The sequence below is a fragment of the Cyclopterus lumpus genome, chromosome 19 (assembly GCF_009769545.1).
Source record: "Cyclopterus lumpus isolate fCycLum1 chromosome 19, fCycLum1.pri, whole genome shotgun sequence".
NCBI classification, from domain to species: domain Eukaryota; kingdom Metazoa; phylum Chordata; class Actinopteri; order Perciformes; family Cyclopteridae; genus Cyclopterus; species Cyclopterus lumpus.
The window spans coordinates 14,150,287-14,163,653 of NC_046984.1; the positions used below are offsets into that span (position 1 = coordinate 14,150,287).

The 13,367-nt window shown below is 45.6% G+C and overlaps 1 protein-coding gene across 1 annotated transcript in view; it reads right to left on the bottom strand.

The window, feature by feature from the left end:
• Positions 1–11,382: 11,382 nt before the first annotated feature.
• myoz1b (myozenin 1b) overlaps positions 11,383–13,367 on the bottom strand; it is a 4,928-nt gene continuing 2,943 nt past the window's right edge. The window contains exons 2-5 of the mRNA XM_034559331.1: positions 12,510–12,676; positions 12,356–12,425; positions 12,073–12,250; positions 11,383–11,617 (exon numbers count right to left, since the gene is read on the bottom strand). Of these exons, the coding sequence (XP_034415222.1) occupies positions 11,383–11,617; positions 12,073–12,250; positions 12,356–12,425; positions 12,510–12,676 (650 nt within the window). The remainder of the gene's footprint in view (positions 11,618–12,072; positions 12,251–12,355; positions 12,426–12,509; positions 12,677–13,367) is intronic.

Consider the following 13,367-nt stretch of genomic DNA (forward strand, 5'->3'; position numbering starts at 1 on the left):
CACTACTTGGACGCCACCGTCTCCACGGCGAGGTGGGGAAGGGGCGGGGCAGCAGACCAAGCGAAGGCCTCTATGTCACTCCCATGAGAGAGAACGAGGGAGAATAAGAGAAAAACAGAGGAGGCGGACGAGGAAATGAAGGGAGGAAGGCTGTATGTCGAGGAGACCCGGTGTGTGTTGGATGGGGATGTGGCACCCATACAACCCTCCCCCGCTCCAGCCGTGTTTTTACTTCAAAATCTGTCCACTTTCTGGAGCCAGCGGTTGGCTTTTTCCTTTTTTAAGCTCCTTGGATTTAGCAGTTTGTGTTTGAGGACATGAGAGTTTGTCCAAAAAGTCAAAATGTTGATTAGGCAGCACTTCTGCTCCCATGTGGGGACCCCGTCAATGCTTTCTTCTTTCACTTTGCCTGTAAGACACAAAGACCAACATGCTAGTGCTTCTCACACAAAACAGCAGGAAACACACACTCAAAAACGTGTTTGTTAAGCTATTACTGTAAATACTGCAAAATATAACCTATTGTGTATGAAATGACATAATCAATATTTTAAACATACTGGAAAAACTGAAAAGAAACAATACTCCCTCTCCTGGTTTGAAATTGTAACATCCGCTGCTCAGCTTATCTCATCGCTATTGATGATGACACACTGACGATTTCGAATTACTTACATGGCCAAAGAATGTCGAGTTAGAGCTCCATCGTGTTAACCCAAAAATGTTTAGCAAACATAGATATTGCTAATATTCCTGTCATTGCTTTTAAGGATTAAATCAACATTAAACCTGCGTTAATCAATAATTCCAATAAGCAGTGTGACAAAATCCCAAAGGATTAACACACACTTCTAGCTCTGTGTAGCATTTTAGCTTTATATTATTTTTATAGTTTTGGTGCATAGTTTCTTTAAAGTTTAGTCTTATTGTTCTCATCATTTTCAATAAACCCTCTGTATACAAGCTACTCATCAATAAAAAGCAGGCAGACACAGCTAGCCACTAGCTCTTGGAGACAGTTGAACATTTCACATCTAACAAGTAGCTTTATTTCTCAGAGGTAGGTTGAGACCAAAACAGAGCTAAAAGGAAAGTCAATATTGGACTTTGTCAGTTCTGCAGAAACAACAATACAGGAATGCTAATGTTGCTCCCTGGATGGTGTTTAAGGAGCTAACTGTTCGCTAACACCTTAGCCGTGAGCGTTATTAAAGCTAAAGACGTGGCTGTGTGTTTGTCAGCTTGTTTTGAAGTTATTCTGCCCCCTAGTGGCCAGAAATCTTACGCACCATGAGTCATGAAAATCAACCACATTGAACAGTGAAGCACTGCATCAGTGATATGACACAGGGGCCGCTTGGAGAAATCTGTTATGTCATTTCATAATCGGTACTTAGGGACATTATCTGGAGCTTATACTGGTTCCAGCATTGCTATCCACAGCTTCCGAATGTGTGTGTGAGGCAGAAAAAATAGGCAGTTTGTGTGTGTTTGTCCCCCTACAGTAAGTGTGTGTTTGTGTGTACATGAAGTTGCATAATACCACAGGGCAGTTTAACAGATCCGCAGTGCCCCCCTCCCCTCTTCCACCCTCCCTCCTATTTCCCCTATAGCTTCCCCACTTTTGGCATTGCTCCCTTGCCTGGTTGCCACAGCACCCCTTTGGCTAAAGGCCAGAGCGTGGGCTGTCGCTATGGAGATGGCCACATGGGATTGAGGTGGCGTAGCGGGGCAATGGGTGTGGGTGTGGGGGGGGGACAGAGGCAGGGGTGATGTCGTGACAAGTAGTGCAAGTGAAATGCATCAGAGCGAATATGGAAGGAAACATTATGCAACATTGCAATGTCACATAGTCCCACTGCATCCTGACAAATTCTCACACAAATCTTTCTATCCATCCATCTATCTAAGTATTCAGCTCAGTAAAAAAACACAGAAATTCACATTCGATACATCCATAAACAACCACATCTAAATTGCCAGAGGATTTATGAAGGGATTTCACTAGCATGCCCCTGTGTGCCATCTTTCCTCCACAGCACAGCATCCTGAGCTTCTGTATCAGCATACAGCGTTGTGTACGCATGTATGCTTGGCTGCGAGTGTGTGTGCGTGTGTGTGTGTGTCTGTGTGCGTGCGTGCGTGTGTGTGTGTATCTCCCGCTGAGCCGGTGTGGAGTGTGTGATCACACATCCTCTCTCTGACTGCACCCTGCAGCCACACACAACCGAGATTGCTCTGGCAAGCACTGCGCTGTTTATGTGGCCCGTGTGTGTGCATGTGTGTGTCCCCACATCTTCGGCTAGTTACCATGGAAATAGGCCAAGCAGCAGGCACGCGGGGGAAAAGCCGAACCATGTGATTTCACTGAGAGACACACTGTGCTGCACTGGTTGAGAAAGCACACACAGACTCACACACACACACACACACACACACACACTAAGACACACAGGGCTGGCTAGTGATGATGATGTGTATTGATGGAGGAGAGTTCCTGGAAGCCAAAGTGAGTCAAGGCACAAGTCAATCAAACTCCCTGACGGTGCACTGGCAGGCATACGGAAACCAGGACCTGTGGTGGGCGGCCAGACGGCGACCACACATGGAAGACATTTTCCATGTGAGATGTGGAGGTGAGGACGCTGCCTGTAAAACCAGATGCAGACGTGTCAAAGCATGTGTGTGTGTGTGTGTGTGTGTGTGAAGCATCAACTTCATGACCTTAATGAAAACACCTTTGAGCAAAGGGGAAATGCTCCCAAAGGGAGGTTGTGTCATTCTTCCATCGTCAGGAAGTGGAATTATGTCCAGGTGTTGAATTAGGACCAGATTTAGGTTTGATTTAAAAGGTTTGGCACAGTGAATTTAGACTTTTTTTTTTTTTTTAATTAGCTTAAGTGTTGAGAATCCATTTCCAAGATTTCTGCCGCCACCTCAATACAATTAAGGTGAATTGAATTGTGTTTGTGGTGACACATTGAAAGATGACATGTGTCTTTCCAGAAACAATGTCCCGGTCACTCTGTATTGGTATGGAGGAAGAAACATCAGACAGAGATCTCTCAAAACATGGGCAAATAAAGCATAAAACAACATTTTTATTTTGCATATAGACTTATGAGCCAACCCTTACACCTCGACCGTAACCTTCAACTGCACTGAAGGCCAGCATTATTCAGACCCACAGAACTTAATTAAACAGGTTTCTAACTATACCAAGCAGGTCAGACTGAATTAAGAGACGCACTGTATACAACTATATTATGTAATGCTGCAGTCATTAATGCAGAGTGACCAGAATAAAAACTTGTGATGCAACACTGCAGTTCAATGATTGCGCGTTGACTCAATTCTTTGATAATTTTTTAAGCTGCACTTTGTGAGGTCGCTGTTGTAGAATGCATTACGTTGGCGGCCGTTTCTAATACTTTGTCCACTTCGTTTATGTACATAACACGAAGGAGGAAAATACAAGAAGCGCCATTCAGCGTATTGACACCACAAAACGCAGCCTCAGAATGACCACAAAGGTGACAAAAGTAATTAAAGGACACGACGCACAAGGCACTCTTTAGGCTGTCAACTCACTCCGATGTAAACCACCCATGACGACTATTAAGAGCGAGAAGGTCCTCCCAGGGCTGGGGGGAGGGGTGGTCTATGGGTCAAACCATCACATGACTTTCACTCACCAAAAACCAAAAGTTCAGGGATTTTTACTGTTGACATTATGTCTCGGGATGTTATGTCACTGAGTCACGGTCACGTGACCTCACAAGCGTACTTGTTTTATAGGACAAACCATGATATTTGTTCTCAGCCTAAACGGGTGGTTTGTGTCCTAAACTCAACTGCCGCCAACGTTAACCTTGTGTCACAACTTTAACCGCCACCGTTTTACAACTTTAACCACATGTGACACACCTGCGTCAAGATACTAGGCAAAACGCTGCCCGAGCGTCATTATGGTTATTAAAGCTTCCGCCCAGGCGCTAAGATATAACGAATAGGGGTGAAATCCCAGTGGTGTACCAAAGAGCTCCATTGTTGACCAAAAAACTATTAAAAACAATCAATGAGACACACTGTTGCACTGGGTGGTATGTTCCCTCATTCTGATGTATACTCAGTGGCTGTAGTTTATTTTTACCCCACATGCACCAGCCTGCTGCTGTAAATATCCACCAGGGAGTGAAAATGTGGATCAATCCCCCGCTGAAAATAGTGCCCGACAAAAGCAATATTTACTCATGTTTGAGCAACGTTTGCTGGAAACGAGAGCGCCCAAATGATTTAGGAAAAGACTTAACCTTTCTTTTACCTATTTATTTGTGAGCCCTTTTTAATGATTTATGTCTCCAGTACTAATCAACGGGAGTGGGGCACAAACAGGGTAGGGATGTATAGAGAGAGAGAGAGAGAGAGAGAGAGGGGGAGAGACATGATTCATTTAACTGTTTCTCTATAAAATATACAACATACTGCCAACCTTGTGCTTTTAGAAGTCACAAAAGGTACCATATTTATTTCTAGGCTGGTTGCTTCACGCACAATAAGATTCCTTCAACATGTTTTATCCGACTCACATCAAGTTGAGCACCAGGAGTCACTGAGGTTGTGAGAAGGGTTCAAGGTTGAGTCAAGGGATGTTAAAACGGTCTTTTTTCCGTTTGTATGGAAGTGGATGTGTGTGACAGCAGACGATTACTTGTGGATCGATAAGATCCGGCGAGGGCACAGCTGGGAATATTGAGGACAGACCGACATTTTCATGGATCCGCCATACTGTCACCACCACCACTCAATACACGTTTACGCCTCCCTCTTTCTCTGCCTCAGCTTTTACCCCTGTGCCTTCTCTCTTTCTTTCTGTCTCCCCTTTTCTCTTTTCTCTTTTCTCTTTTCTCTTTTCTCTGAGCTCATCGAACTTCGGACGTTTGCAGGAGTTGATTGAAGGACAGAATCTAAAGGGTGACTCGATGCCCGTTCGATCCCCGTTGCACTTTGATCAAATCAACCTCCGAGGGAAGTGGCGTCACGTAAGACATCGAGATTTCTTTCCATTGTTCTCTCCATTTCTTATTTGTCATGCTGTTTACTCTCTTTCTCGCCCTCCCTCTATATCTTTTTATTTCCCATCTCTCTGTGCTTTGAAAAGAATGTTTTGGTGGAAAATAATCATGTAAATGTGAGGTTGTTTCATTTCTCCTGTTTCCTAGTTTGTACTCAAACAGCTGGGTTTCCATCCAAGTAGAGTAGGATGCATGATATATATAATAAGATTTCCAAACAGCTCCTCCTCATCAATGGATGTTATACTCACTCGTACTAATATTTATCCCAAATAAAAATGACTCCAGAAATCAGTCAGAATATTAGGTATACCAAGGCTTTTGACACTTTAAAGATAAGATTGATAACTGTGAGAGGCCTGAAAAGGTCAAACTGGTATTTCACAATAAAAAAGCAAAGCTCAAACGGGGAAGAAAAAAAAAACGCAATTTGTGAAGCAGACAGACTCCCGAGCCCCGAGGTTAGGAACCACTTGTCTAAAATTAACTATAAGGGCAAAAAGTATGTCGACACTCAAACAAAGAAAGTAGACGCCGGTCATTATATTGTATGCCTTTGCAACCACTATTCTGGTTTCAGGCTCTCCAGGTTTTGGAATCTGGCTGCAGGGACTTTCAGCCACAGGCGCGTTAGTGAGGTCGGGCATTGATGTTGAGGCCTGACTCACAGTCACCCTTTCAGTTCGTCCCAAAGGAGTCTGGATGGAGTTGAGGTCAGACCTCTTTAGTCACAGTTCTTCCACACAAAACTGGGGAAAGCGTTTCTTTATGAATCAGACTTTGAATACGAGGGGACAAGAAGAAGGCCTTGCCCAACCTGTTAAAATATTAAAATATCATTCTGCCTCCCGCGAGAACTATAGTCGCATGGACAGATCCGTTCTGAAGTGGCTTGTATGAACTTTCACCAACTTTCAAGAATGAACATTGGCTCTCAACTCATTGTATGCTTCACTGTAGCATTAAAACGTTGGCATTATAGAACTCAAGGCCGAACCGTGAAAAAAACAGACTTAGAACAAAAGCGGAGAAAAAGTGTGTCCGCATACTTTTGTCCAACTTTTGAATCATGACCTCCCAGAAAGGTCACATATTTCTTTGTTTTCATCTTCCGAGCCTGCATGTCCAACGTGTTCTCCGGCAATACGAAGAATTAGCATCTTGCTCATTAGTCTAATGTGTTCTCCATTTCATGATCCTATTTATTTCCTCTCGGCTAGAGGGAAAACACATTTTGAAATACAAAAAACTGGCGTCAGAGTTGGATGGAAATAAAATGCTGTCAATGCCAATGTTTCCTAATCTGAATGTCCTGCCGCTGCTTCTCTCTCTCTCTCTCTCTCTCCGTGCTGTGGGTTAGTGTTTCTGTGTGACGGCGACACTGGTGTCATGCAACCTGAACAACGAGCTGATACTGTCCCCGAGGACAATAGCCTGTCTCTCACATTGTCTTCCTCCCACTGGAGCAAATATAAAAAGGCGTGAAGTGTATTTATATATCCCCGTAAAAGAGAGTTGTCTTGATCTTCTCTTTCCCAAACATGCGCTCTCTCTCTCTTGCCTTCTCCTTTGGCTTCTGCTCTCTCTTCCCCTCTCCCTCCCATTCACTTCATTCCTGCTCTCTGTCCCTCACTTGCTTCCGCTGACCTCTATTTTCCATTCTCATTGACTCTCTCCACTTCTTCCTCCATTCATCTCTACTTCTTTCCTTTCCAAAAAACTTCACACACACACACACACACACACACACACATACACGCACAGTGGTTTCCCTAACTGGGTTATGTGCAACTTCAAATAGCCTTAGTTGACAATAGGGGGGCCCAGAGTTCATCCTCCTCTCTGTGCTTCTCTTTCTCCTCCTTTTTCCACTTTAAATCTAAAGTGTGTGTGTGTGTGTGTGTGTGTGTGTGTGTGTGTGTGTGTGTGTGTGTGTGTGTGTGTGAGAACATACTCTGGGCACACGTGCAACTTAATGTATGAGCATATTAGCGAGACTGCTTCAAGGTCATTATCCCGCTCAGACTCTGTAACATTAAAGTATTCATGTGAAGACACACACGTTTAACACACGCACCCGCACAAAACACACACACACATAAACACGCACGCGATAACCTAGATGCAGCCCATTATCACCATGGCACACGTGCACAACCAATCCTATTAGATGAATATATGAAGAGGGGTGAATATTTGCTTAATATTTAGGCTATTACATAACCATTCTTATTTATGATGCATGCTGGGAATCGTGTGGGGGGTTTCACAGTTTAATTCAGAAAGCAGAGGGAGAACCAAGGAGAAGAGAGGATAAGGAAGGTAGAAAGAGGAGAGGAAGGAGATGAAAAGAAAGCAAGGGATAAAGGGAAAGGAAAGAAGACAAAAAGGAGACGAGGAGATAAAAGACGAGCGGAGAACAGGTGTGCGTGAAGGAGGAGAGGAGAGGGACAAGTGGGACATTAGATTGAACAACATGCCAATAAGAGAGCGAACGAGCGCTCCAGTGGATGGTAAATGGCCTCCTCCTCCTCCTCCTCCTTCACCCTCTGCCACATGACTTAATCCCCCTTTACACCCCAAACCTCTTTTAATCCCACACATGCATCCCGACCGTCCGAGACAACAGAGGGTATCGTCGACACGCGATCCCGCCTGAGAAATACTCTTACGGATTCAAACCAGCTACGTGAATTGAGCAGACGTTTCTTCCTAATTAGAATCCCCACATGAGGTCTGCAAACACGTGCAACGAGTCAATGAGACCTGGAGATTGAATGTTCCTCAAAAGATCAACACAGTTGTGCAGACATGCAGGTTTGGATCCTGGACTGAACCAAAACAAGTAGTTTTGCAGTGTTTTTTGTTGTTTTGTTTATTTTAAATTTACTATGTTGTGTTTGTGTTTAAAACTGCGACCGTCATCCGGGAGAAGTTATTAGTTTAGTTGAACGGTAACTTCATTTTGTCGGAGACGGGGTTGATCCTGGAGAGTCAGAGAACTAAGAAAGAAAATGAACCTAACATTTTTTCCTCCTCAGCACACACACACACACACACATACACACTAACACACACACACAAACACACACACACACACACTAACACACACACACACACACACACACGCACACACACACACACAGGTAAAATCACTCTGAGAGAGAAGAGGGAAGCCAGGTTTTTCTGGCAGTGTGGTCAGTTGGACTGAGGACAAACTAATTTGTAGATAAAAGGTAAAGTGAGTTTCCCCTCCAGGACATCCCCACTATTCATGGAGTATAAAAGGCTCACGGCTGCGAGACAAGAACCAAAGCTACAGTGACGGCTCATAAAATATGGAAACATAAGTATTTAAAGGTCATGTCATATTAAATAAAGTACACATATGGGCATTGAGCTGGCTACAGGCAGCAGACAAACAAACACACACACACACACACACATTAATGCACACACCAAACTACAAAGTAGAACAAAGTACACAAGGCAAAACTTCACTGCCATCCACAGTGTTTTATCTCCAAACAAACTGAAATTGATGATGAGTCCAACTTAAATGTCAAGGTGACATTTCGGCTCAGTTTGGAGGGTGAATGTGTGCTGCTGAAGCTGTGTGTGTGTGTGATTTGTTTTTGTGGTGTTGTGGGGACATAAACCTGCTCAACCAGCCACATATTGTGATCAAATGTTGTCTCTGCAATGTTTAGCATTTATGTTAGGGTTAAGACTGCACTACTATATATGCATGTGTAGTAGGTTATGGTTATAAGACCTCAGGAATGTTATTCAATGTCCTCACAAGTAGCCAAAAGTAGGTGCTCCTCATTTTTGATGGGGGGTATTTCTTGGGGGGGGGGGGAGTAGCCCAATCGCGTGTGTGAGCGCGTGAGGCAGGCAGCAGAGGTCTGTTTCCCCGTCGTGCTGATATGACGGCACTTTGGGCTGGCCGTGATGCGGACCCGGTACAGGGGGGCGCGGCGGGGGGGGGGGGGGCAAAGTCATCAATCACGCGGATCGAAACCGCAGCGTTAAATCAATAGCGGCCCCCACGGGAGCCATGACAGCGGAGTCTGAATCCGCCTCGGCAAAAGGGCTGCGGGTCTCTCGGCCATCCATCAACAAGTCCACACGGTGCACACGTCGTCCACCAAACACCGCGCGAGAGCACACACAAAAAGCACACAGCACGGGACAGGAGCCACGCGCACAGCAGCGGCACGTGTACCTGAGTGGATGCAACGACACCTGTAACTGTGGACAACGCGGACCCGGAGCAGTGATGAAACCGGGATGAACTTGAGGGAAAGGGAAGCCGGTGTCCGCTATAGAGCAGCACGAGGCAGAGTTGCTGCGTAGGGGAATCACCGACCCCAGACCACCTGATACATCAATACAACTGACAGAGGAAACCCGGCACGAGGAAACCAAGCTGCGTGCTGATGAGAGTGATGATGGTGGTGATGGAGAAAGATGATGACATCCTCTGAGACTGTCACGAGAACACATCTGTTGAGGATCACATCTGGCCGACACGCTGACTCCCCGCCCACCCCCACAAACGCACACTCACAGAGACACACCATACACACGCACACACACACACACACACACACACACACACACACACACACACACACACACACACACACAACTACTAATGGTGTATTCTGTCCTGTCACATGCGCCTCTCTTGCAGTGATGGAGCCCATGCAGTGCGTAGTGTGTGCGTGTGAGTGGTTTTGTTGTTGTTACTCACCCCGGGTGCTGTCTCCGTCCGCTCGCGTGTCCTACCGTGTGCTTTAACGGGAGAGAGGGCGAGCCGTGGGCGCATCCAGCCCCCACCAGCGCCATCCAGCGCTGCGGTCGCGGCACGCAGGCTCTCGCGATACCGTGCCATCTTCCAGCTCTCCCCCTGGAGTGTGTGACGTAGCGGTTTTTGTGTGCGTGTGTGTGTGTGCGTGTTATTGTTATTATTATCAGGCGGTTAGCTCAGCCCGATGCCGCCGTCTTCTGGGCTCGAGGCGAAAGGAGTGCGAGGACTGAGGTGATGTCATCCCGGAGATGGCCGTGCGTGTGGCTCGATACCTGTTTGAGCAAGCGCGCACTTTTTTTCTTTCTCACACATCCACTGTCAGATGGAGCGTGCTGCAAGCAACGAGAGCATCTGTTTAATTTATATAATTATGTGAGCACCAGAATACATCCCAGCCTGAACACACTACAGAACAGGTGAGGGGCCAGAGGCTTTGTCTGTGTGTGTCTGTGTGTGTGTGTGTGTGTGTGTGTGTGTGTGTGTGTGTGTGTGTGTGTGTGTGTGTGTGTGTGTGGTGGGGGGGTCCAGTGCAGAGGGTGTTTCTGTTGCTGGAGCATCTTGTCTGACCCGAGCAAAAGATTAAGACAACCTAACTCTTAAATACAGGAAGTGGCCAATCACAATTGCGCGCCACATTGGGTTGGGATGTATTTTAATGTTCTTATTTATTTTGTTGCTGCTTTTGTTTTTGGTTAATTACTCGTATTCATACTGATAGCTGTCGTCTTTTGTTTATGTCGGTGGTAGTGTTTGTCCTTGTGTTACCTCTTTGTTTCAAAAAGGGTTCTGATGAGCCATTACGTGGTTATGTTCCACTTTGTGATCAATGTGTGTCGTTGTCAGGCCGGTTTAGTTTGTTCAGCTCTATTCAGTTTGTCTTATTAAAGTCTGAGCCTTGTTGGCCTCTTTCATGGGTCAAGAATGTTGTTATATATTTTGTAATTTATACATTTTTGAGTCAAATAAAACCCTCCTTTTGAAAACGACTCCTCGTGGCTATACCAGCTCGGCCCCTCACAAAGGCCCTTACTTTTTGCTCGTTGGCTGTAGGGCCCTAAGCAGCTATACTTCATTCATTTGGACCTTGCGATTACACCGAATAGTTCACACTGTCACAGCATTTTGTTTCTCCTTAATAATCAGATGTTGTCCTTTTTAATGACACTTGCACATGCAGTGTTAACATCAGACGCATACAGACATTCTGTCAGGGCGAACTTTATTGCATAAATACATTGTCTTAAGTTACAATAGCTTACAGACGGCTAAATCGTAGTAAAACTCAGAGTTGGGGATGAAAAGACTAGAAAGCACACAGGAGACGAGGGACACTCTGTCCTCCATCAAGTCTCAGCAGTTCTAACAGTGCTTATGTTGTCAGTGTATGCGGTCTAGATTATGCATGTATTCACTCATGTGAGAGTGTGTTCTTGTGTGTGTTTATGAGTTCCAGTGCATGCGCTGCCTGTGTGTGTGTGTGTGTGTGTGTGTTCACAGGTCGTCCGTCTCCCCGTCGAAGGGGATGCTGTCCAGGTCCATGTGGATGTTCGGGTTGTCCTCACTGCAGACCCAGCCGATGGGCGTGCGGTTGAATGAGGGCCGTGAGCCGATGTTGGCCTGCATGCTGGGCATGGACTCCGGCTCCTCGGAGTCACCGTTGAGCTCTTGGAACTCGAAGGTCAACTTCTTGGGCACCTTGTCGTAGCCGCCGAATGGCAGCGCCGTCCTGGGGAGAGGAGAGGAAGGAGAAGGAAGCTCAAGGTAACGCCAGGATGAACATAGACGGCGACACACACTGCATTGATGGTTTACTAAACAAATATTACAGAATTAATTAGTCACTTTATAGGCTTTTTTTAATATTGCCAATTTATTTCAAGTCAGCTGAATTCAATGTTTTTGTCATGATTGTTTGTGTTCCTCATGCAACGGTTTGTATGATATGTTACAAAAAGTTATTCCTAATTTTTTCGTGGGTTCTCCTACGAATGTCCAGCAACGCCTGTCAATTACCTGCTCGTCTTTTATAAAGGAGCTTTCCGCCTTCACGTTAAGCAACTTAGTTTCGGTTTAGGCTTCAAAAGAACGTGAGAAAAGAAGTGGGTTGAGATAACTAGAGGAGTGGCGTCACATTGCCATACTTCTCGTCGCCATAGGAACAGTGTATGAGAAAAGCCTGACCTGTTGAAGCTCTTGTACAGAGGCAGCTCACTGTGCATCTGGATGGGTCCCGGCATGGTGGCCTTCATGGTGGCTGTCAGCTCCTCGTTGCCCTTCATGGCCCGTTCCCATGGAGAAATGTAGGTGGGTGCATACTCCTTCCTCCTCTTCTCGTTCTCCGCCATCGTGTCCTCCACCACTGAGACACACAGGGAAGCGGAAGACCGGGGAGAATAAACGCACACTCTTAACAGAAAGAAAATACTGGAAAGGGAATAAATAAACGGTACATCCGTGGCCCCACCTTCTTCCTTTGCCTTCTCGGGCTTTGGTGCAACAGGGGGAGGGAACATGAGCAGGTTCTCGAGGTTCTGCTGGAGGACAAATAAAGGAAGATATAGTCTGATCAGTACACCCATATAAACACAAGCTTTACACAGACGCACACTCACTCTTACCTTGTTCTGGGCGGTCACAATGAACTTCTCCACTCTCTGCTGCCTCATTTTGAACATCTTGGAGCCCTTGTTCGTGTTCAGGGAGAGCTCCTCCAGCATGGTGTCCTTTGGCGTTTTGATCTTGGTGCCCAGGTCGAGCTCGGAGGCCTCGGGGTCAGACGTATCATCTGACACGGAGAAGGAGGAGGACAAAATGAAGGGACTGAATATGTAAAGGGTATGCAGAGAAAAGGTAGAGGGTGGAATTGTCATGGTTTGGTCATAGGCTGAGGGAAATGCAATGTGGTGAAGTGAACTGGACGTTTTTTGTTTTATTGAATTGTCTGAATATTGTGTCTTCCGACTCTTTGGTGCACATTCAACAATATTTTAAAGAAATAGTTCAACATTTTAGGAAATATCCTTGTTCGCTCTCTGATCTGAGAGTTCAGGGCTTTACACACAGGGCTGTGGGGAAGGAAACAAAACGAAAAAATGCAAAATACCCGTCTCGCGAAAATTTCGGATCAAAACTATTAATATCTGAGCATTAAAACACATTCAAGTGTGAATTCATTTGCACACACACAAAACGCCCCCGGTGTGTAAAGGCTTTGGGAAAATCGAAACAGCTCTCAGTTCTGTGCAGTAGATATGATGCTACAACCAAGAGCTAGTTAGCTTAGCATAAAGACTGGAAAAGGATGTTACAGCTTGCCTGGCTCTGTGCAAAGCTAACAAAACACACCTACCAGCACCTCTAAAACGTATATATATTATCCAGAGGAACTGACGTGTAAAACATGGTGGTTTTAACAGATAATATAATATAATCCTCCAGCATCTGGCTGCGTTCTCGCCCATTTGCTCTTCTGCCTG